Raw genomic sequence first — 22,866 nt, 5'->3', positions numbered from 1 at the left:
AATATTAATGACATTGAACACCATTTATTATAATTCTTTAGATAGAAAAACTCTCTCGTTAAAAATGCATAAGGTAAAAATTATCAGGACTATATGGAAGGCTTGAGAAGAGGAGATTCTTGAGCTAGTACCCGTAGCCTAGGCAGGTGCAATCTACTAGGAACTTTATATATATATATATAAAAAATAGATAGAAAATCTCAGCTATCGTTTTCTTGGTATTGAGGCAAAGGGACCCCCGGGAAAAGATGTCACATGACTCCTATATTTAGCATGTACAATATATATATTTTTATTAATATATTATTATCAATTCGATTTCACTTTATGATTCGGAAAGCTGAAGCTCGAGCTCGGAATGAGCTTTCGAGTTCAATAACTCAAGCTCAATGGACCTGCATGTGTGATGACCCGAGCTTGAGCAGAGTATATCAATATTGAAGAGGGTGTTTTGGGTGTCTTAATTATAGTTTATTTAAAAATTATTTTTATATTTTTAAATTGTTTTAATATTATGATTCTAAAAATTAATTTTTTTAAAAAATATTTTTTTATTATTGTTTAATACACTTCCTAAATTTATTCAGTTAGAATATTAGCAAAATTAGCTATAAGATTCAGTTCGTTAGGTTAATTTAAATTTTGGCTTGAGCAGGTTTTACTTCAAGATTTTTATTTTTAATAAAATGATAATGTTTTAATTTTATTATAATCTTTTTTATAAAAAAAAAAACATAAGAGGGCCTAATCCACATAATATACAACTTACCTCTTGGTTGTTTATTTTTATATTTTAAAAAAATTAAATTTTTTATTTTAAATTAATATTTTTAAATTATTTTAATTTATTAATATTAAAAATAAATTTTTTAAAAATAAAAAATAATTTTTTTAATAAATTTCTAAATAAAATATATTTTAAAAAATAATTCCAACTACACACCCAAATAACTTTTATCTCGAATCGATCCTTTCGAGTGCTTCCATGTCGGAAGTCTCTCTGGGTTACAAAAACCCCACCAGCATCAAACAAACGTTTCGTTTTTTCTTCTTGCAACCGGCTAACCGGCTGTTCCAGTAACTGGCGGTTACGATGAAGAATCAAAGAAAAATAATTAGCGGCAAAAAGAAAGGGAAAGGAAAAACAAGAATTCAGTAACTTTTCTTGAATTTTAGAGAGAGAGAGAAAGAGAGAGAGAGAGAGAGAGAGAGATCAACTATGTGTGCGATTCTTGTTCCATGCTTTTCTTTTTTTAGCAAAATCGAGATGTTATTGTTTTCGTAGCAGTATTTTCTTGCTTCTTGCTTCTTCTTCTTTTTTAGTTTGGACCATATTTAGCAAATGACAGAATTGGTGGCTCGCACTGGCCGCCAACAGCAACGTTATGAAGCCGGTTGCCGGCTGGTCGCGGGGTACTTTTCGCATCTTTCTCTTTATAGTCATCGCATGGTAATGTCCTGTGGGTAGTTTATGTTTTTACACTGCTTTCTGTTTGTTTGAATGCATGCATGGTGGGGTTTTTGTTTTTTATTTTATTGGAGGAATATTCGGCACTGCTGGTTTATGAATTGATATATTTTGATGGGTCTAGTTGATTTTTTGATTCTTTTGAATGGGTTGTTTAAGAAATTAAGAATCAATTATGTGTGTAAAATGTGAAGGATGAATGAAGAAATTAAATTTTATGGCTCATTTCATTTTTTTTACATGTAAATTTTTTTTGATGTGTTTATTGCTGATGATTTTATATGTTAATGGCATCAAAATGTGAAGAAATTAAATTTCCGGGGGCATTTTTTTTAATACGTTAAAATTTTTTGATGTGACTGTTGCTGATGATTAAGACTGTTGGTGGCATCAAAATTTGAATGATGGATGAGGAAACTACATTTTATTGTGCTTTTTCTATGATAAGAAATTTTGATTTGATTATTGCTAATGATTCTAGACTGTTAGTGAAATCTCTCCTCTTGTTATTTCATTTGCTTTTTTAAAGACTTGACTTTTATGTGCTGTCGAATCATTATGGGATTGTGATGTGATTGTACTTAGCGAAGCTTTAATCATTGTGTTCGAATCATTATGCAGAGTTTTGCTATGTTTTCTGTATATTAGTGGAAAATGGTTAGAAAAGGTGAAAAACAGAATGATAGTGCAATTGCAGTGTTCAAATGATATGTCCATACGAATAAGGTTTTTGACTACCTTGTGTTAAATTCCCCGACTTGGTTAGTAGATTTGACTGTTCTTGTAATTGATGACGGATCGTCAGTGCACCTGTACCGATGCTTTCCCGTGCAAGAAAAGGAACCGCCCCATATGGGCTCATTGCACCTACTGTCCGAGGGAGCACATGCTCCTGCTGTAATGAATAATTTCACTTGTTCGATTATGACGTCTAAATGGGAGTCTTTCATTGCTTGGATCCTATTCAATTTTTCTGCTCCTATGAGAAGGACAGACTTTTTCCCCATTTCCCATGGTTATTTTTCATCAGTTTCTACAAGAACCAATCATGGTTAAGTGTATAACTTGATAACTTAAAACACATGGTGATACAGGCTAGTGTTTATGGTGTGTGGACCCCTTCAACTAACGTTTAGTTGCAGATTGAAACCTCACAAGACACTACATTTGCCGGGGTTGATGAGTTCTGCACTCCTACACTACATTCCTGCAGAATCATTTTTCAAATGCACGCATTCTTTTAGTCAGAACAAGAGGGGACACTTAAAAATTATAAACAGTTCTCTTATTTGTTATTTTAAACACATATTTGAAATTAAATGACAGGATGATCATAGGCATTAAATCTTCTATATTAGTCATTTCTTTATGGAGAATCGGATGAGGGTCTTCTTTTTTCTAGCTTAAACATGTTTTCAATCATTTTTTAATTTGAATTAGTATTGTCGTTTGCAGGTGCATTCCTTTTAAGTACAGAAGCTTTGCGGACAACGAGGATGGCAAATCTGAGAAAGTTGTTGAGGTTTTAATGATAAACGCAAACAGTGGACCTGGTCTTCTCTTCCCGAAGGTATTTTATATGTAGAAGTAGATTAATGCATTTGTCTGACAAGAAAAATAAAAGACTTCAAGATGCTCCATTTATTCTTTTCTTTTTTATGTTATCTCCATTTGTTATTTGTTTCAAGTTCCCTTTTTTTTGGATTAGCAAAAATATGCTAGGCAAGGAAAGAAACTTTGACTTCCTTTAATTGCCTTGTCATTCATGACATGAATCAAGGTCATTCATAATATGGATTAAGTTCCAGGGCCAGATAAGTACAGTCACACACATGCACAGATAGTTTGTTCTTTACCAAAGAAGATTGAATAGGCAACGGAAGTCTTCTAGCTCTTGAAAATATGTGGTGGTAGTTTGTAAATCATACTGTTATAAGCTTGTTTTGATTAATTAGCTGTGAAGTAGCAATTATATGTAGTTGCAATTTTGTTTGCCATGATTTAGATTCAGTTTTTTATCGACATTTCCCTTCAATGTCATAAATGTAAAATGATGTTGGTATCTTTATGATTATAGGGTGGCTGGGAAAATGATGAAACTGTTGAAGAGGCAGCAGCACGGGAAGCTCTAGAAGAAGCTGGAGTTCGAGGTGATTTGCTGGTAAGAAAAAGTGAACTTATCCTCCCATTTGATTGTTCAAGGGAACTCTGATTTATGAATGGTTACTGCCATGTGCATTGGCATTAATGTGCTGATCTTTAGGTCCTAGGGCTGAGGAGAAACATGTGCAATGCATCAGAATGAATTAGATCCACGGATGATACATCTCTGTTTGTACTTCCGTTCTCATAAGGCATATCTTGTGGTTGTTCTAGATGGGTGCATAATTCTGAAGTACTAATTTAAACAAAGAACTTGATTTGTTTGCATAAATTGTTATTGAACTGTAATGTCAGTATTTCTTATTGATAATGCTTACTTTTTTGGTAACTTCACTTACAGTTTTTCTAGGTGGGTGCATAATCAGGAACTTCCATTTGTAATTGCTTAAAAGAAACTTGGTACGAGTATGTGTTTTTTGTTCTTCTTGTTTTTCATTACGATCTTAAATGCCTTACTGGACATTTGGTTTTCATTGCTTTAGAGAGATATCAGAGAATGGTTCTGCCATGATCAATCTTAGCTTAGCTCCTTTTCTGCATCTTATGGCAATCCCGCTTCTTCTTTTCTTGCGGCATGCTAAATGATCTGTCGTTCCTTTTGTTAATATTTAGGTCACTTTGTCTTTCAGCATTTTCTGGGACAATACGAATTCAAAAGTAAAACCCTCCAAGACAAGTTTAGTCCAGAAGGTTTGTGTAAAGCTTCCATGTTTGCTTTGCTTGTGAAAGAGGAGCTCCAATGTTGGCCAGAACAGAACACTCGACAGAGAAGTTGGCTTACCATTGCTGAAGCTGGAGAGTGCTGTCGGTATAAATGGATGAAAGATGCCCTCGAGGAAGGTTTTACAAAATGGCTTGATGATCAAATAGTTAGCAGATCAAAGAAAGCCAATGATGTAAATTCGTCAGCTTCATCTCCGGGGGAGCATTGAATAGGACCAAAAAAATGAAGATAAAGAGCATTCGAGTAGTTCATCCATGTAGAAGAAGCACCGGTCCGAAGGTGATTTTGGTGCTTTCCTCTCTCTCTCTCTAGGGTTAGGTATAGGACACTACAAATGCTTGTGCTTTCGGCATGCAGGGAGATGTTTACTGGAAATCTATTTTGGGTCCTTCTGTTCATTTCCTTGATGCTGCTCATTTCTTCGTTCTACATTGGTTAATGTGTTTCACAGAAAAAGCTCGCTTTCCATGAATTAGAGAAGCTAAGATGTAGGTTAATTTTTTTTCGATTCATGCTTCAGAGAATGAAACTGCCTTGCGGCCACACATGGCTGCATTCCTTGATCATTATAGGAGGAGCATGCATATTATCGCATCATCACTCTATTATTGTTATTACTATAATATTACTACTATTTCATCATCTACTATTTCTCCTCGTTTTCCGCCTTTATCACAGCCATAGCAATTACATTTATTAATTTTATTACCAATTGATGAAATTATTTTTTTAATCATTATTCTTTCGTTTCTTTTCTTTTCTTTTCTTTTTTAATCTTGAAAACAAGGCATTAAAAATTTATATTCTATTTCCTTAATTTCCGAACCTTCCATCCTCATAAGTCTTAATTTGAATATTTTTTATTTAATTTTTATAAAACATTTATATAAAAAAAATTGATCAGTTGAAAAATATTAACTTACAAAGTTCTATAAAATATTCTAAAAACAGTAATCCACTCACAATATCATCTAATATTAACAATCATTGTCATCTCTTTGTTACCATCATTAAATAGTTAGATTGTATTTTGTATTTATATTAAATTTGACGCTGAAATATTGCAATACAGATCTATACTTTCCATAAGTCATACCTAATAATCTATATTTGAAGTATAATGGAAAGATACAGGTAAATATGATAATTAGCGTATCCAGGAATTTGAATCAAATCAACTCATTCTTGTAAATATATAAAGTATTCCTCCATCACACTTCTTGACATCTCTTCTCACTGAAAAAAAATCAGTATTAATTGTTTGTCTTTTATCTCTATGCTACATTACCCCATCATTTAAGTACCACTCAACATCCGCCCTGTGACCTCCACCATGACCGTCATCATCACTAACAGCCCCTCACCGCCACCATTGCTATCTTCATCGTCATTTTTAGTACCGCTATGTTGTCGCGGTCACATGTTATTATCATTCTATTATAATGGTATTTTTTATATTGTTATTATTATTTACCAAGCATAATAAAATGTTTTCAGGAGAAACAAATACCCTCCTTCTTTGGGATTTCATATATTCTCTTTCTGGTTTCTTGCATCTCCTGAGGACCAAATCCTTATAATGCCGATGAAGTTAGCGTCACATGCGTGGTTTGACACTTGCTACTTTTCATGGAACCTAGGATGTCATTTTCTTGAACCAGAAAAACTGAGCGTGTATAGCACTTGGTCCGTCAAGGGATTAACCGCAACCTAATTAATCGGTTAACCAGAAAAAAATATAGTCACATGCATGCATCGGAAAATGATACATTGATTAAGCAAACTGGTTGATCAAGGGATTAATTAATTACGACCTAATCGTTAGTAAAAAAACAATACATTTAAAAAGTTTAACCTAATTGATTGGTACACCAGAATATTAATTGAAGAATGCTTGCTAGTCCTACAATAGACCAATGATTGGCAGCTGCGTGCCTCCTAAAAACAGAGGAAAATAGTCTTCCATGATCAATTTATTCAAACTTCCACCATGAGCTGCTGGTTTTACGGCCGTAAGCTAATTTGTTCAAAGCAAGATGCATAAAGGTATTGCTCTTGTGCTTGTTAAGTCATGAACGTGTTCTTGTTTTCGACCACCGGATTCAAAAGGGCATTACTGGCTTATCTGCTCCTGGCATTTAATTCCTCCATGATGGGCGAGGACGCAACGGTCTGTTTCCCCTTGCCTAGGTACAACTACGTGATTTTCAAGGATATATATTGTTTCTTTAAGTGTTTTTTAATTTTGAAAGTGTATTAATTTCTAAAATTTCCGATATTAAAACATCTAAAACACAACAAAAATTATTAATTTAATATTTTTTTCAAGTTAAATACAAAAATACAAAAACAAAGCTATACAACACCATTGAATGCTACAACCATGTAATTAATGTAAGATACACACACAAACCATGTTCTCAAGTCAGGAGGTTATGTATTTATGTTCACTTGCTGCTTCAACGACCACGTACTGATCTTAACTATCTGTTTACGTGGCAAGTGGAATCAATTTCTATGTTATCATCGTTAATTTTAGATTTGATTGTAAGGGGAGATGAGGTGAAAAAAAACTTCAAGATTATAAAAATTTGGATGTAAATAGCATGGCATATCTAATTAGATCCAACCAAACATATAAAACTTGATTAAATTCAGAATTTTCTGCTTATTTTATCTACTTTGACGTTGGAAAGGAATATTTATCTACATGACATTAATATTGCATCAATTAATAGTGTTAATTGGCTAATTTCTTAAACTAATTAAGCTTAATTCCTCTAATTCATATGTTAATGTAAACAAGGTCTAGAATAACTTTTGTTTTTCTCATCTAATTGTATTAATTTTTCTAAAGAAAAAAGGGATCACTCAGTACCCACAATCTTGAGTAGCAATTTCATGAGCAAGGAACATAAACAAGCCTGCTAGCTCATTTAATTCGTTGCCAACTTTAGAGATATTAATTCATTGTTATTTCAGCCTTCACATCACACTTATTTGGCTGACAATATTCTGAAAATAAAAACTGAGACGAATCAACCCGCTGTTATAACAATAAATTCAGTGGTGCCCTTGTCCTTCTTCCTCGTAGCCTGAGAAACACTAGCTGGAGGACTGCAAATTTTCTCCTTTTCCTATAAAGGAACCCACTTTGGGATCTTTAATTTAGTCACAACTCGGGCATAATTCTCAAGCCTAAATCAATCTCAAACCTTGTTCTAAAGTATTTTTTTGTAGCCACGTAGATTGAAAAATTAGTGTGGTAGCCTGATTATAAAACAAATTTCTAGCTTAATTTATCCCTCCTCACATATCAAGTTTTGAAGTACAATGAGTTACAAGGACGGGTACCTCTATAATGGCTTGTAGTTTTTTTTTTCCCCTATAATCTTATGAAACAGGTTTATTTCTCAATGATCAGCATGATGATGTTCAGCTTTTCTATAATTTTCAAATTAATTTTTGAACTTTTAACTTATTCTTCTTAATTCATGGTATACATCTCCATTTTTCAAAAGCTTAATCTAAATCACTTTTTATGTAAATTATACTTTTAAATTTTATTATTTTTAAGATATTTTCATGTCAAATAACCTTCTTATTTAAAAATTTAAATTTTTAAATATAATTTATATTATTTTTCAATATATTTCTTTAAATGAAAATTTTTAAAACTTTATACTATATCCTATTTAATTTTATTAAATAAAATAAAAATAATAAAATTAAAACTAGTAATCGCTTGATCAATAAAATTCTAGTAAAATATTAAAGAATCATCTCCTCAAAATCTTAGCTTTTAAATAAAATTATATAATATAATTTATATTATTTTTTAATATTTTATTGTATACAAATAAATTTAAAAAAGTCAACTTAAAATTTGTAAGTCATGATCTCGAATGAAATCTGTAGAGAGACTCGCAACTCGGTTTTATCATTTCAAAGCAAAAGGGAAGGCAGCTGGGAAAAGATATATGTCATGGTATAGAGAAGTTAATCTACTCATGCATCACAATTGCATTAAAATATGTGCTGTGTTCCAATTCGTAAGTGTTATTATCAATAGACAGGCCAGAAAAAATCTGAGTGTTCTTAGAAATCCTTGATAAAAAAGAATTTGTGGCTACCAATATTGTATTAAACTTTCACTAATTCCACATGGCACGTACAGAGTGTGGCTGGCAAGTGTAGAAAAAACAACTCCCCAACTCCAGTATGATGGCTGCTCAGAACAGTCGAGGTCTATTATGAGCTAGAGCTAGTTTTTTGGTTTTTTGCCTCAGTTTTTTCTCTCGAAAATACCCGTGCACACCCTGCAGATAAAAACGTCACTCGCGACAAAACAACCTGGCCGTGGGACACCTTGCCACTATTATACATGTCTTATGAGTTCATTCCCACTTGTCCACTGGGCTAAAAATAGGAAGGACTTGAGCAAGGCACAATAAATATAATTTAGAAAAAATGCATGCATGCATGCATGCATCCAAATAGAGAGAGAGTGTGTGTGATCTGCCCTTGTGTGGAAGAGAGAGGGAGTGCTAGCTAGCCAGTGGACTTTGTACAGTCTCTTCCGATCCTCTCCGGACAGATAACAGTAATCTTTTCCTAAACTGGATTCAATGAACCCCTAGAAGGTAAGAGAGAAAAAGAAATGAAGTTAGACAAAAGACAAGTCCTAATAAATCTCCAAAGCTAATCGTACATTGAAAGTGGGAACCAAGCTATGCTCGCAAACAACTACAGTGCTGTGCCGCATTATCTGGGCAACTTTCCCTGTGGATGTACAATAAATCTATCTCTTGGCCCAGCTAGCTAGCAATCAGATCATGAATTCATTAATTTATCATTGCTCTGCTGGAAATTTGAGGCTACTTAATTTCAAGCAAATAGTATAATTAATTTACTATATTGTATTATTTTTTATTCCCTTGATTAAAATATCTTGATCACTTGGACGAGGTTTCACCATCAAAATCTTAATAGCTTTTGAGGATTCCTTGGAAGAGGCACAAGTTGAACCATTAACTTTTTATTTAGGTCCCTAGGTAACTGTATTTTCAACAGAGAACGACCGCTCAAGATTGATTTAGGAGTGTTTGGATTCATTGTTGGATCTTCCATATCCTAGCTAGCTATAGCTATTATTTTCTGCTTGGAGCTTTTGTGATGGACCTTGCTTGTTTCTATATATTTTGTTAATAAGATCAAAGTAAGTTGGGTCCCATAACAATGTTTCTTGCACTTCTCCTAGCTCGGATCTTATGCTTGAATCTTCAGCACAACTTGTAAGAGATCTTACTCAAATTAAACACACTTGAAAGTTAAGTAATTGGTACTCGTAGAGATAAAGGAAGCAAATTGTTATTAGCATGAACACTTCTTGCTAGCTAGTTGCAATCCCCTTCAACATCAAATTAACTACATCGAGCAATGTTAATTTCCCCCACAAAGAGACATGAACTACATGATTAATCACATATTACATGGAACAACCATACCACAGATAACAACAGAAGCCACCAAAGAGAGCTTAATCAAACTATATTGCAAGGCTTCTCACCATATCCATATGAGTAAGCTTCGTACCATGAATTTGATGGCATTATTCCTGCAACATTCTCTAACATTTGAGGCATGAAAACGTCATCGAAAGACTCAAATGGAGCATCTTGTCTTTCAGGCTGCTCTTGACTAGGATCCTTTGTGGGGACATCTAGTGCATAGTGATCATCAACAACAGTTTTTGAAGCATTTGAAACCGTTCGACTATTTCCACCGACACCATGATCATCATCGTCCACAATCTTAGTAGGGTCTGGCAATTCAGAGTCTTGGCCGGTGAGTTCTTGAACCAAAGCCCTAAATCCAGATGCACTTATCTTGAACTTCATAGGGTTGGATATGTACACTACTTTCATAGGCTTTTTCTTGGTTCTGGCTATTTTTGTTCCCTTTCTTTCTTGCACACCACCACCTACCAGGTCAATATGATTGCTGTTCATGACTGTAATGGCTGGATAAGCTCTGAGATCAAAAGGGTGGCAGTATATTTACCTATAAAAGAGATTCTTGAGGCTGCAATGCAAAGGAGTTTTATGGGAAAGAAAAAGGTGGAGAGAGAGAGAGAGAACTTGATGCTCAGAACGGAGAAGTTCTGATGATGCAAATTGAAGCAAACGACAAATCTTTGGGTGAGAATACGAGTACCAACCGCGACACAGCACGTCTCCATTACTGCCTCCACAAGAATATAGATTTTTTTTTTCAAAAACCAATTGATGCTGATAAATAGTATATATTTTGAGAGGACTAACGACAAAATACGTTGTTGTGAGTTTCATATGGATGGATAAATAAGATTATAAGACGATATTAATGGTTTTCTCAGGTAAATCCAAATTCTTAATTTTAAAATTAATAATTTGAATTTTTCACAAGTAAAATAACTATTATTTAAAAAAATATAATTACTTGATAATTACCCTTTTAATTTTAATATCTCGAAACAACTTTCACGTAATTAAACTATGTATATTTTGATAAAATTTAAATATATTATTTAAAGTCATATATATAGATATATATGTTGTAAATCAAATTAATATAAAAATTTATTATTTATAATATTGTTTAGAGTTCAAAAGCCAATGATAATGTTGGGAGTATATTCAAATATTCATCTTGCTTCATGGATCTAGTTTTCCCTTGATTTTCGCTACTAATTATAGATCATCAATCAAATATCATTACACTTACACTCGAGTCAATTATGTGATTAGTTAGGAAGACAGCGATAGACGTGCTCACACGCGCCAGAGGTTCACGTGAAAGCTATGGGCTAGCGGGAGCTTGGAGTTATCTGTATGCCGATAATTCCACCACGTGGCGTTCACCAGAAGGCTGGTTAGATGTGTATGACGTCATCTCATCCTCCTGTGATGACATCATGGCGGTAGCCGGCTTGATTGGGCTCGGCTTCATTAATGATCCAGCGTTGATCATCACCACCATTGGTCATAGAACCTCTAGTATTAAGTGGCTGTTTCATACTGTTGGGGCTTCTGCTTAAAAGTCAATCACATAAAATAATTATTTAGTAATAATTAAAATATCATTTAATGTTTATAAATCTCATTATTATTTTGTGTTTGAAATAAGGAAGAAGAGCAGCGATTTTCGCTGCTTCTCCTGGGGGGATTATTTTTTATTGATTTTTTAAATGAACAGTGATGAGTAATTTTACTATTTATATAAATAATAAAGTATCTTTTTATTATTTTAGTAGGATTAGGTTTGGTGCGAAAATAAATATATTAAATTGAGTTTGATGTAATAAAATAAAAAAATTATTTTTTAATTTTTAATTATATTTTATTTAAAAAAATAATGTTTAACATTATTCAAAAACACTGTAAAAATTAAACAGAGATCACTTAATAATGTAACATTTATAAAATTTAATCACAATTTCAATGTTATTCCTAATTATATTTTATCTAATGTTGTTGTGTTCTTATTTTTTTAAAAAAACCAAGAAAACTATAGTATTTACCGGATGTATTTTATACGTGATAGAACTGTATATAATTTAATGGAACACTAAAAAATATTTATATAAAATGTTATTTAATTCATGATATAATAACAACAGTTAAGTCTATAATATTTAAATTAAAAATATCAATATATATATAATCTTAATTTTAAAAATATTCTTAACTAAATAAACTATTTTTTATTTTATTTTAATTTTAATCATAATTTTAACCTAGTACACATAAATAATAAATTAATTTTAATCAAAAATATTTTTATAAGATATTTTTTTTAAAATGATAATTATGAAAGCTACGGTAAAATTAAATATACTCTAAATTTCTTGTGTTTTACATTTGGCATCTAAAGAGGCATTTAGTTTCAAGTAGTCTCAAATTTCCTTACTGAAAATATTTTGAATGTGAGAATTATTTATGTTTGTTTCGTTATAAAATATTAATTTTTCAAGTGATTTAATGTTTTTTTAATATCATATTTTCTCAAAACTAGAGAATGCGTTTTTTCAAGGGAAATCTAAGCATTCTCTAGCGATTGAAAACTTTATTTTATTTTTTAATACTTAATCTCTCTTATCTTTTATTATTTTATTCAATATTTTAGTTTTTTCTTTCTTTCTAAATTTAGGTTTATTCTTTGATCTTGTAGAAGTTAAGTCATCAGGGTGTAATAGTAAACGTCTTTGAATTTCTCATGAATCCCATACATAAACCAAACATAATAAATACATTTCACTAAAGTCTTTTATTTTTAATCAAACAAAAATATAATATTTGCAGCAATTACATTTTAAACAAACAAATTTTTTTTTCAAAAAGACATAAAAATACACATACAAAATTCTCCTTTAAATTTAAGTCAACATTTTTATAAAAGCTCTTCAGCATGGTTGTTTAATTTGAAGAAAGCGTGAGAAGAAAAATGAGCTGCTTATACCTAAATGCTTATAAATTTATTTTTCAACAGTGTAAGTTTGTTCTTCGAACTTATAATTAACTAATTAAGTTAGTAAATGTCGGTAATTTTGTCAATTAAGAAATGGTAGTATTGTAATATATATTAGCTTCCAATGTTCATATAACATATGATAAAATAGGAGATTAACCCCTGTCTTTCTCTTTCTCTCTTTCTTTTTTTTTGTGATTAACGTGGGGTGTCCGGGCCAGCTTGCGCGCACCACAACTAATCCCCACGGCCCACTGAATACCCTGCAAACCCAGCAGGCAGGTAAGGCAGCGCGGGGCTGACAGGCGTGTAACACCAGGACTCGAACCCATGCGCAGCGGAAGGAGCGATACTCCTGCCATCACTAGGCCAAGCTCCTCGGTGCTTCTCTCTCTTTTTTATTAGAGCGACAAGTAGTTTGTTAAATAATTCATAATTATCCATAATTATATATATAAATACTACTAAAAATTTGATAAATATAAACAAAAATACTAGGAAAAGATTTTTGTTGGTAAATTGCTGACGGCTTTACCAACAGAAATATTTCCTAAGTATTTACCGAAAAATTACAATGAAAAAAATAAAAAAATAAAAACAAAAAAAATGATGGCGTGTCCTTTTTTATCAAAAGAATTAATTTTATTAGTAAAATCATTGGTAAACTATGAAAATTATTCATCATGTCAATTATAAAAGGAATCACTAACGGAATTTTCAGTTGATATTTTACTGAGAGCTCTGAAATTATTCACTTTTTAATTGTTCTGTTAATTATTGTTCTTTATAGACAAAATCACTGATAGATTAAAAATTCATCAATGTTATTTTGTAGTTTTCTAAAAAAATTAGGTTAAATTAAATATTACAAACAAAATCACAGATGAATTGAAAATTCATTGGTGATATTTGACAGTTTCTAAATTTTTTTATTAAATTTAAATTTTAAATTAAATATTATAAATGAAATCACAATGAAATAATAAAAATATTAATATTTAATTATCTGTTGGTAAAACGCTCTAATAAAAAGTTTAGAATCTCTAATTTCACAACAAACTCGTCTCCTTTCTTCTTCTTTTCTTCTCTCCTCAATTATTTTTCTTTTCTTCTTCGTGCTTAGGTATGTCTTCTTCTCCTTTCTTATTTTTTCTTTTTAGTTCTTTTAATTAGTATATTTTATGAATTTTTTTAGCTTTATTTGCAACTACATTTAAAAAAAAATTCTTCTTTTTTTATTTTTTACTATATTTGTTTTCATTTTATTTTTAATTGGTTTTGTTCTTAATAATTGTATGAATGTTGTTATAGGATCTTTTTCATATGAAATCAATTTTTAGTTAATTTATTTGTAGGATTTTTAAATTTTTTTCATATGGTTTTTTTTGTTGAATTTATTTTTTCATGTTATTTATTTGTTGCAAGTCTGTTTGAGTTGATTTTCTTCTTCTTTTTTCTAAGCATTTTGAGTATTATAGAGTGTTGATTAATATTAATTTAATTATTTTATAGTTTTGTAAAATAGATTTTTTAAAAAGATATTTTTAAATAATTGCTGACAGAATTACATACGATATTTTTTTAGAGGAGTTACCAATGAAATAAATCGGGTAATTTTTTTTGCTCATCTTTTTATCAGTAAATCCATCAATAATAATATTTTTATTACCAACAGATTTATCGACAGACAAAAAATTACCAATACACGATTCATCAACGAAGTATTTCCGTCTGTGATTCTGTTGAAAAATTAATTACCAACAAAATGGTAATGCAAATACTGATAAAAAATTTCGTTTATAAATCTTAAAATTATGGTAGTGAAAATAGTATCAGTACTAATGTATATTCAATATTATATGTAATGTTACCTCTTGAGAAAAAATATGTATGAATGAAATTATTGATTTTTATCACTAATTTTGTTTTTTTTTTCAATTATATTTCTTTACATTTTCTCTTATCTCATTTATAATACAATGATTTTATTTTCATGTAAACAATCATTCAACTTTTCAGGAATCTTCTTCAAAATGACTAATATCTTTTGATCAACACACTCGATTATTACAAAACAATATATGTTAATTTCTAGAAAATAGGTTTTTCCATTAAATTATCTTGTTAGCAATAAGAAATTTCTTAAAATTCTTGTTAGTTTAAATTTGGTGGGGAAGGCTCTGCCATCTATAATAAGACAATAAATACCAAAAAAACTCATGAATAAAGAGCATTTCACAAGTTGTCTTATGGACTTTAATTCTAAATTGGGCTTATTATATGTTGTCGCAATGTATTACAACCGAGAAAGCACAATTTCAAGTCAAGAAAAAGAAAAAGAAAAGGAAACGGTTGTTGTGTGTGTGTGTGTGTGTGTGTGTGTTTCTCTCTCTCTCTCTCTATATATATATATATGTATATAAAATATGTTCTAGCAAAATTATCTGCAGTGCTGAGACGAAAACTCAACTCACTCCCAAAAGTCATAATAATGCACTTGATATTGACAGTCTAGTGATCGCCATTGATCCACATGGGATTTTGTTTCGCTCCAAAACGCCTTCAAAGCATTATCTTATCGTAGAACTTGTACCATAAATGACTTGGCTAAATTAATACGTACGAGTCTTGTCTTTTTCATGGTCCTAACTCTCTTTTTTCCATTGCCACCACCATTCAATGGCCATTAATTTTCCGTAAAATTGTTATCTTCTAGAGTTTGCTAGGAAGCCAGTGCTCTCTGATGCAATCCTTTCGTAAGCACGTTTGAATGACAGATATGTAACTTGGAAAAGTCATCAATTGCATTCCATTCACTAATTAACTATTATTAAAAAAAAAAATCATTTCAATCTAAAATTTAAGTATAAAAAAAAATTTAAAATATAATTTATATTATTTTAAATAAAAAAATTTAAATTTATAATTTATATCCAAAATATAATTTATATTATTTTCTAACACACATTCTCAAGTGAAAATTTTTTAAACTTGAAATTTATAAAAGTTTATATTAACTTGTACTTAATTTTTTATCAAATAAATGAAGATAGTGAGATTTGAATTTAAGACTATTTGATCATCAAGGCTCTGATACTATGTTAAAGAACCATCTAAATCTAATAATTTAAACTATTAGGTAAGGTCCTAAGATATGAATTATATTATTCTTTAACAGTATAGATCTACTTTACCATGTATTTAATTTTTATCAAATAAATAGAGATGATGTGATTTAAATTCATAACTGCTTGATTATCAAAACTCTAATATTATATCAAAAAACTATCTTAATTTAAAAAATATTAAGAAACCGTGTGTGTAGTAATGTCAAAGGAATTCTTTTGCTTTGAAAAATATTAAGGGACCGTCAGTGTGTGTCTATGGTCCCTTACTATATATATATTAAGGGACCATAGACACACACAGACGGTCCCTTAATATTTTTCAAAGCAAAAGAATTCCTTTGAAATATATCCCTTGTTGGAATTATACAAAACTAGCAATTTAGAGCCAGGATTTGTGAAGACATGATGCTAGTTTTGTCAAGAAAATAAATAAATTTGGTTGAGAATATTATAGGGTTTTGTTCAGTGTAGGATCTCACACGCAATAGAAATGCAAGCTGGGGCATTTCTGCTCGATCTCTCACGTGCCTTGACTTTCCTTGGTTGTGAAAAATAATCAAACCAAGCACCTTGACCAGCTGACCATCTGATATGAAGCATGTATACCATAGAGAGAGAAACCACGTTTCTTGTGAAAGCTAGCTCGCATTTCTTTTTTCATGGAAAGTCTATGCTCTAAACTCAACAAGTATTGAGCTATCTAAGGAGTTCACCGAGGCATTAATTAGCCCCTTGATTTATTGCTCTGTGACCTTTGCTGTGTATTACGATTATTTTTATCCACACTCGTAGGTGTTTGATACTAACAAGATTTTTGGGGGTTTGATAATATGATTAAAAATGTTTTTTATATGAATATTTTCTTAAGATGATTTTGATATAAAGATGTCAAATTCATACCCAAAAAAAATCATCAAATAAAAAGGTAAGTTGAGATTATTTTTTTAATATTTTATGATGATTTTGATATATTAATATTAAAAAAGATATTTTGATATATCTAAAAGTAAAAAATACTTTTATAAAAGTATTTTGCACTATATTATCAAATACAATAAATATTATAGTATATACTACAAGAAGTCGTATTTGTACTATTTCGAAATGAGTATTATATTATAAACTAAAAGAGATGGTATTTTTATTATGCATCACCTCACAAAATACTATTTATTTTAATAAAAAACACCTCACAAAATACTATTTATTTTAATAATTTTTTTTCTTTAGTTATTTTTCCTTTTAAAGCTATATTTATTTTTCTAATTTCACACTTTAATATTTAGTTTAGTAAGTATCGAGCTTTATAATTTATTATATTTAGCTTGGTTTTATAACTTATATTACAAGTTTGGCAACTTTAACTCAATAAAGTTGTTTTTAATTGATATATATATATTTTAATTTTATCTTTTAGATTGAGAAATAGGCTTCTTGATTTATTTTAGTTTACTTTTTATGAGATTATCTTGATCTTCTAGATCGTGGATTTGACGGGTTAACCTGATTGACATAAGTTTTTTTTAATTGATATTTTTTTAATTTCATCATTTAGGATAAAGCTGATTGTGAATTAAGCTTTATAATTTATTTCGGTTTGCTTTCGATAAGATTATCCTGATCTTATGACTCGAGTCGTATGTTTTGCAAGTTAACCCAAATAGACTTAGATTATGTTATTATGTCCTATTTTTAGATTGATTTTTTAACCTCCAACTTTCAACAATGAGTTTATTAAAAATTATGTTTCATAATTTATTTTGATTTGTTTTTTATATAATTATTACAGTTTGACAGTTTAAATTAAGTCAAATATTCATGTTATTTTGTAATTAAATTTTTAATATTGGATTGATTAAAAATTAAATTTTATAATTTATTTTATATGGGGTTATCATTACTCATAATTCAGGTTGAAGATTTGACATGTTAACTTGGGGTTAGCTTGGATTTTTTCAATATGTTATCATTTCAATATTATTTATTTTGAAAAAATATTCTCATTAATCTTTATGAATTAAACTATATTTTTACTAGTTATTAATATTATTTTTAAATCAAAAAATCAATTAAATTACATTAAATTAATTTCCATATAGTTAAAAAAAACTATAAAAAATATTAACAATAACAAAATAATTTTCCTGTATGCTAAAAAAAGAACTAATCCAATCGCGGTGGAAAAAAAAATGAAAGAACTATTTTCATGAGGAGAGATGAGAACAGGCGGCTTAAAAATGAAGGCTAAGCTAGTGCTCAGCCACCACTGCAGCAGCTCCACTGAAAGGATCGCACCTGCACCTTCAAAGAAGCAATTAATAACAGAGAGCGGGGAGAGAAGGAGGGACCTCTGTGTACCTAAATTGCGTACTGTGAATGAATAATGCGAATTCTATTGCTCTCAATAGTTCATAATATTGGCCAAACAACACTTTGAATATTTACCTTTGCATGTTTTTTACACTTGGAAAAAGCCTGTTGGCTACAGTCACTAGCACTAGCAGAAGTTTATGAAAAAGCCTGTTGGCTACAGTCACTAGCAGAAGTTTACTTTTGTATTTTAAAATAATTTTAAAAAAAATTAATGTTTTTTATTCTTTTATTTCAAATTATTCTTTTATATTTTCATATAAATTTAAACATTGTTACCCCGACAATAATAAACAGGAGAATGATTTTTTCTTTCTTTCTTACAATTGTATATATGTTACCGATTGATTGTAAACGAGTTGTGTGCCATATTGGAAAGATTATTTGCAGATAATTAATTGTTTAGTGATTTAATTATATTGTAATTGTTATCATTATGTATATTTAAATAAGAATATTAACAGATCTTATACCCATAAAATTATTTAGCCTAAATTAATTTTGCTTAATTTTTATAGAGCGTGTATTTTTTTCAACCTGGCATCAATTTTAATTTTTTTTAATTAATTGGAATTAAATTTAGAAAATTTATGTCCTGAATTTAAAATCAAAATCAAAATGTAATAATTTTTTTAAAAAATTATATATAATATTTTATTTTTTATGTATATCAAATTTAAATTTTTAATTATTCTCAATTTTTTTAAAATATTATTGTATAATTTAATTTTATAAAAAAAGGTTATATGAAAAATAATGAGGAAGCAAATAATACATAAGTAAACTCTTATATCATCATAAACTTTTGAATAACTTAAAACTAAGATCGTGACGTGGGTTGATATAGCATAAGAGGTGAATTCCTTAATTTTTCTACTTATATATATATATATATAAATTATGGTTTATGTCAAACTCATTCATTCATTGTTACTTTTTAAGTTTATGTCAAACTCATTCATTCATTGTTAATTTTTAAAACATACAAGTTTGACAATAATATATATTAAGAATAAAATAATTTTTTTTATTTTTTATCTAATTTTGTCTATTATCAACTATCAACTAAACATGATACAAAAATAATCATTATGTCTTCTAAACACAATTCTATCTTCTTTTCTTGTTTTATCTTGTCTTTTTTATCTTCATCTTTTATATTTCAAAACATGAATTTTCATATGTTCTATTAATGTTCTTTCATAAATATTACTTAGAAGCCCTCATTGTTTGTTGGAGGCAGTGTTTTAATTTAAGACTCTGATTATCGATGCGTACATTTGGATACGGAACCAAAGATTCAAGAATCACATATTAGTGACTCTATTCAAATGAGTACAATGCTTCATGCATGGCCTGTAAAACCAGGACTCCATCATCAACTCCATGACAACGCCTCTCCATCACAGTTAGAACTAGTAAGGTAAAGAAAAGAGGCTATAGGTTTTAAGATGAGAGGTTTCAATTACCATACACTGAGGAGAATAGAAAAGAAACATAGCCTCTTAACTATTTTATTTATTTTTTGCAAGAACAAACTCAAGGATTTAACAAATGCTTTGAATGGTTGTTGTGAAGGAAAAAGAAATTAAGGGACTCTAAGATTATTCAAGGCATTGTGTGTCTTCCTTGAATTACTAGGACCAGGAGACGAATGTGTTGTTCTTTTTAGGGCTAAAGGTTATTGCAAGACTCTAATGATGTTAGCAGTAGTGGGTATATAATGGGAGAATTTTAATGTTACGGGTTTGTACCAGGTCTGAGATATTGTTTTTGATGTTGTGTACGTGAGAATTCAGTTTAGGGTTGCTCACGAGCTTGCCTCGGATCACCTTGCCTTGTTTTTTCGTAGTGATTAGAATATGTTTATGTCCATGTGGTGAAGATTTTCACTCTTTCCATTGCTAATAATTATAATTAATTAAGGATGCAAACATTATATACAAAGAACATTTTACTGCGTTGCTATTGTCAAATGCAGAAAGACAAAGTACATTTAAAAATTATTTGATAAAATGTTGGTGAAGAATATTATTTTAGCTTTTAAACTTGTTATGTTTGATGAGTGTCGAAAAAAAAAATAGATTCTTCAATGGTTGATTTAATGTACTTTTAGTAATATCATCAACAATATTTTTATTCTGAAAAACATTGAATTATTATTTTTTAAATAGTGTTATAATATTTTCTTATCAAAAGAAGCATCTAAGAAACACTCTCTTTATGATTTTGATGTTCTTGTGTATTTAATACACAAGAATGCTAAGATCATTTAAAAACATTAATTTAATAAATAAAACCTAAATTATCATGAAAATGATGATGGTATGTTAACCTTCATCCGGAAGGCATTACCGGCGGGCATTAGAGTGTTTGACAAATGAGATAACATGAGAACCGATGATGCCCTTCCACCGATGCACTGAAATAGATTCTAATAAAGTGGACGGCGAACTGCTGGGAATGGAAGATCTGCAGCCGGTGCTGCAACCGCACAACCAGGCTACGTATATAATGACATGGAAACTCAAATTCAAATTCCCGATTTCTCTTTATTGGTCGTGGGCCTCACCTTCTTCTTAATTTGTCGATCACCTTTTTTTGAAGTCATCTGTTCTTTATACATAAAAAGTTTACCAGGCCAGGCGCACGTCTTCTTCAGAGTTCAGACCCACATGCCTGGTTGTTTTGGACTGGAGTACTTCAAACTTCAAAGCTTTTTTCTTTTTTATCTTTATTTAAAATTAGATTGATAATAAATTAATTTTTATAATTTTTATTATATAATTAAAGAATAAAATTAATTTTATCTATTAGAACTAATAACTCGGGTTGTGAATCTAAAGAGAAGATTAAATTTAGGTCGAACCCGGCGGGATAAATAAGCTTGCATCTTCTTCCTCTGCAGCTTGTCCCCTCTAGCTAGCTAATAGCGAATTATATGGAATTTATTTATCTACGTATAAACCCAGCTGACCAGCACAAAACATTATTCGTTGGAAAAAAAGAAAAAGCTTATTCATGCACATATGCTTAGTTCTGTTCACAAATTAGAGGATTGGATTGCTAATTGGGTTTTTCTTGGCAGATTGCACCTTTCAAATTCTACGCAGGGCATCGTTTTATCTGCCTTTTCTTCTCCTGGGCCATTCATCTTCAAATGAAAATGATATCAGAAGACTTCAAGGGCTGTGAGAACAACATTATGGACCCCTAGGGTTCTTGACCTAATGGTGCAGCTGGGTTTATCTTACTGGGCACTTACTCGGCCAAATTTAAGAAGGCCTGATGATCACCATTGGTATTGGGCTGCATCTTCTACTGGCAAGAACAACATATTTTTATTTTTTTTTGTTGCTGCTGATGAAATCAGCGTGATATTAAATAATTATTCAGTCACTGTAAGCATCTTCCCACCAAAACGCCCACTTCTCTATTTATAAACTCACTGTGAACTAGGTCTGCTGAAAAGAAAAACTTTCTTTCAAGGAAGCTTCCTTGTCTCCTTTAAGGGATTTCATCCTATAATAATATAAATAATATTGTCTTTATTGGTCCTCTTTTAGTGTTTTTTAATATCATTTTCCGGATTGGACTTGTCATCTTCATTTATTAGTGTGTAATATTTTATTAGAGAAAATATTTTTCTTTCCTAAAAAAAGAATTGGAATCCAAATTGAAATATTCAAAAAGAAGTGGGCATGGATTAAGTGCATGTCTGCTGTTATGGAAACTTGTGCATTTACTGAAAAAATATTAAAATAATTTTTATATATTTTTTTGAATGATTTTAATTAAAAAGAACTGTACATTAACGTGAGATAAGAGATTAGATTGTGGTTCAATAATAAATAGACATTTTTTAAACAGAGACGGTCGATTCTTATATATATATATATATAATGGTGGAATCTCAAAGATGAAATTTTGCGGGGGTGGCAGGTGATGCATGCATTTTTTACGAGATCTGTACTCACCAGATTTGACTTTTGAAACAAAATAATAACATGGGTCTGATTTTCTAGCAGGGAAAGACTTCTGCAAAGTCCAAGACAAACAAAAAGAGGAGAAAAAGGTCGAGACTTCTACAGCCTTCCAAGCTGGCGGCCGAGGAACTGAGCATTCATGAACCAAGCTTGCTGGTATTCAACGACTGCTCTTACACCAAGCTGATCACGAGCCCCTCAAATCAATCCCTCCATAAAAAATAATAAAAATATACATATATCGAGTTGATTCCCTTGAACCAACTACAATCACAAAATACATTCATACACTAAATTCGAAGTTTCTGCTATTAGATAATCTGGGGGTCGGTTATGTTATAGCTGCAGACCCGATTCGAAATCTATTTCGATAAAAGATTTGGGTTATGGATCATCGGACCGGCTCATAGATCATTTGATCAATTTAAATTATTTATTTTTCGAGTTTAGATTTTGGGGGTGAACAAGGGAGAGAATAAATAAGAAATTTGAGCCAGAATTCGAAAGTTAAAATTTGGT

General features: G+C 30.4%; 2 protein-coding genes across 2 annotated transcripts; one reads left to right on the top strand and one right to left on the bottom strand.

Moving 5' to 3' along the window:
* The first annotated feature begins 1,138 nt into the window (after positions 1-1,138).
* Positions 1,139-4,753, top strand: LOC105107998 (nudix hydrolase 16, mitochondrial-like). Its single transcript, XM_011002127.1, has 4 exons — positions 1,139-1,413; positions 2,924-3,038; positions 3,546-3,629; positions 4,261-4,753. The coding sequence occupies exons 1-4, from the start codon at positions 1,343-1,345 to the stop codon at positions 4,561-4,563; spliced, it is 573 nt and encodes a 190-aa protein (XP_011000429.1). The 5' UTR covers positions 1,139-1,342; the 3' UTR covers positions 4,564-4,753.
* A 3,713-nt stretch (positions 4,754-8,466) lies between these two features.
* LOC105107996 (sigma factor binding protein 1, chloroplastic-like) lies at positions 8,467-10,563 on the bottom strand. Its single transcript, XM_011002126.1, has 2 exons — positions 9,899-10,563; positions 8,467-8,990 (listed from the first exon to the last, which is right to left on the bottom strand). The coding sequence occupies exon 1, from the start codon at positions 10,364-10,366 to the stop codon at positions 9,899-9,901; it is 468 nt and encodes a 155-aa protein (XP_011000428.1). The 5' UTR covers positions 10,367-10,563; the 3' UTR covers positions 8,467-8,990.
* Between the last annotated feature and the right edge of the window lie 12,303 nt (positions 10,564-22,866).

The sequence above is a fragment of the Populus euphratica genome, unplaced genomic scaffold, assembly GCF_000495115.2.
Source record: "Populus euphratica unplaced genomic scaffold, PopEup_1.0 scaffold179.1, whole genome shotgun sequence".
Taxonomy (NCBI): domain Eukaryota; kingdom Viridiplantae; phylum Streptophyta; class Magnoliopsida; order Malpighiales; family Salicaceae; genus Populus; species Populus euphratica.
The sequence above is the reverse complement of the archived record's forward strand: the minus strand, read 5'-3'. Positions and strand labels throughout refer to the sequence as shown.

Excerpts from the sequence above, each read along its gene's own strand:
- LOC105107998 (XM_011002127.1), top strand. The coding sequence starts at position 1,343 with ATGACAGAATTGGTGGCTCGCACTGGCCGCCAACAGCAACGTTATGAA. Across the intron at positions 1,414-2,923 it reads GGTTGCCGGCTGGTCGCGGG|GTGCATTCCTTTTAAGTACA; the intron begins GTACTTTTCGCA and ends TGTCGTTTGCAG. Across the intron at positions 3,039-3,545 it reads CTGGTCTTCTCTTCCCGAAG|GGTGGCTGGGAAAATGATGA; the intron begins GTATTTTATATG and ends TTATGATTATAG.
- LOC105107996 (XM_011002126.1), bottom strand. The coding sequence starts at position 10,366 with ATGAACAGCAATCATATTGACCTGGTAGGTGGTGGTGTGCAAGAAAGA.